Source organism: Vigna unguiculata, chromosome 4, assembly GCF_004118075.2.
Source record: "Vigna unguiculata cultivar IT97K-499-35 chromosome 4, ASM411807v1, whole genome shotgun sequence".
NCBI lineage: Eukaryota > Viridiplantae > Streptophyta > Magnoliopsida > Fabales > Fabaceae > Vigna > Vigna unguiculata.
In genome coordinates, this window is record NC_040282.1 from 15,437,938 (window position 1) to 15,440,210 (window position 2,273).

Below are 2,273 nucleotides of genomic sequence, written 5' to 3' on the forward strand. Positions count from 1 at the left end.
TTACCCATATGCGCAAGACTTCTTTAGATAAACTTTCCACAAATTGTTCTAAGAGAAAAAGAAAATGAAACAAGTTTTTCTATAAACTAAAATCAGCTTATGCATGACTAACGAGTAAAGAACATTAACTTTAAGAGAAGATAACATGAGAAAGTTTCTAAACACCAATTATGTATACACAAACTTTAGCTTATGAAATATTTCACTTTTGGTCTTCTTTTTAAGAAGTGCTCATGGTAAGGAAACAACATCCATGTCTTTGCAGAGTCCAAACAGAAACATTCTCCCAAGAGCACTAAACCAAGGAGGTACAAAAATCGACAAACATATCATAAAAACCGATTTGTTCTTAGATTGTCATCGCATACATTATTTATTCTAAGCTAGCAAGGGAATTACCAAATAAAGTGCAATAGCAACATTTAAACTAAGCAAAAATCATAAAAGAGAAATCCAAAACAATTGGACTCCAACTAATTGTCACAGAACATTAAACATCTCTTCTCACCCTTCAACTCTCCTCTCACTAGAAACTAATAAGATACCGTCATTCTTTCATTAAAAGAAAATAAAGAAAAATGCATTGATCAAGTTCAAAGTTGCCTTGTTTTTTCTGTTGGGCATCAAAAGCACTGAACCCTCACCTTCTAACTCTGTCTCCTCATGCGCTTCCTCAGCTTCTGGTACTTGTGCTTGTTCATTTTCCGCTTCCGCTTCTTCTTCACGCTGTCCGCCCACATGGTTCCAGAATCTTCTTCCACCCCATCATCCAGGGAACGAACCCCACTATCAAAAACGGGTTTTGGGAAAAACCCAAAAGGAAAACTGGGAAAGATCACCGTGGGAGCATCGAATTGCTGCGTAGCCGGGCTTGTGGGAGAAGGTTGAGGGTGACAGTGTGAAGGAACAGTGAGAATAGGGTTTTGGAGCTGAGAAGAAGGGTTAACGGCAGAAATGAATTTAAAGGGTAGTAATGGTGGTTTTCGCAGCAGTCTCTGCAGCGCTGAAGCCATGGAAACGAAAGGAGTTTGCGCAGTGAGAGAGATCTGTCACCGAACAACGTTTTGGCTATAATTTTCGAGGTTGAGCCCTATGCCCTTTTTCATTCAGCTGATTATTGTTGTCCCTTTTGCTGAAAATATTTTTAATTCCGATAAGTTTATTTTAGGCTTAGTCGTCTAATCTGTTTGACGTGTTATTTTGATTCTCTTATTAGTTTTTTATTCAATTAATTTCTAATTTTTTAAATAAACAAAATAAAAAATAAAAAGTAAAATTGAAAATTTATGAATTAACATGAAATAAAATTATACTATTGATACGTAATAATTTATGTATTTTTAAAAAATTTTAAAATTAATAAAATATTAAAAAATTTCACAAAATAACAGTAATATATACAGTTACGATGTTAGCGTATTGAAAAGATTAAATCGAATCTTTTTAACATATATTCATAACATTAATAAATATTTTATATATAATTTTTTGTTATTTATTTTTTAGTTATATATATTTTTGGTTTTCTATCTTTCAGAAAAAATTAGGATAAGCTCATCTTCAAAATTTTAATTTAATTTAGCTCTTTAACTTTATAAATGCATAGATTTTAGGAATTGGTGTTTGTTGGGTGGTGGTGAAGATGTGAGGGGTGGGGTTGTATTCGCTTTCCTCTTCTGTGGGCTGGAAGGCTGGGGACCTTGCAGCTTCAGAGGTTTCCTTGGCCTTTCCCTTTAGGGTGGGATCAGCTTCGATCTTTCGCCTAAGGCAAGAATGGCGGCCAGCTCAGGGGTGATGCCAGCAGTTCCTGAGGGACCAGCATCCGCTTGCTTGTTCACTCCTGCTTTGCTATGGGTGGAAACCATCTTCGGAGAAAAATGGGTACTAAAGGTGTTCGTCTCGTGCCCCACGGTGAGCGCCAATTGTTCTTGCAGAGAACAAACAAGATAAGTTAGGCACAAGCGTCACCTTACCCATGTAGTCCGCTATCTCCTCAGTTGGCCTCTTCCCGGTTGACACATGTCGGTTTGGACCCAGGAGGGGTTACCTACAGAAAGACTCCGAAGCTCGAGTGAGTCAAAACTCTCAAAAAGGTCAAATCTGTGATTAATGAATGCGTACCTTTAATTACTGGGGCTCACACGTATTTATAGAGCATTAATTATGTCTGATTATCCTATGGGCCGGGCCTTGGCTTGGGCTCTAGCTTGGGCTGTGAGTGGGTATGGGCCTTAACCCAAGCCCTTAAGACCTATTGAACACGGGGGCTTCCA

General features: G+C 37.8%; 1 protein-coding gene across 1 annotated transcript; it reads right to left on the reverse strand.

Annotated features, from left to right (window-relative positions):
• Positions 1-309: 309 nt before the first annotated feature.
• Positions 310-1,131, reverse strand: LOC114181121. Its single transcript, XM_028067476.1, has one exon. It carries the CDS (start codon positions 1,011-1,013, stop codon positions 648-650), a length of 366 nt encoding a protein of 121 aa, XP_027923277.1. The 5' UTR covers positions 1,014-1,131; the 3' UTR covers positions 310-647.
• Between the last annotated feature and the right edge of the window lie 1,142 nt (positions 1,132-2,273).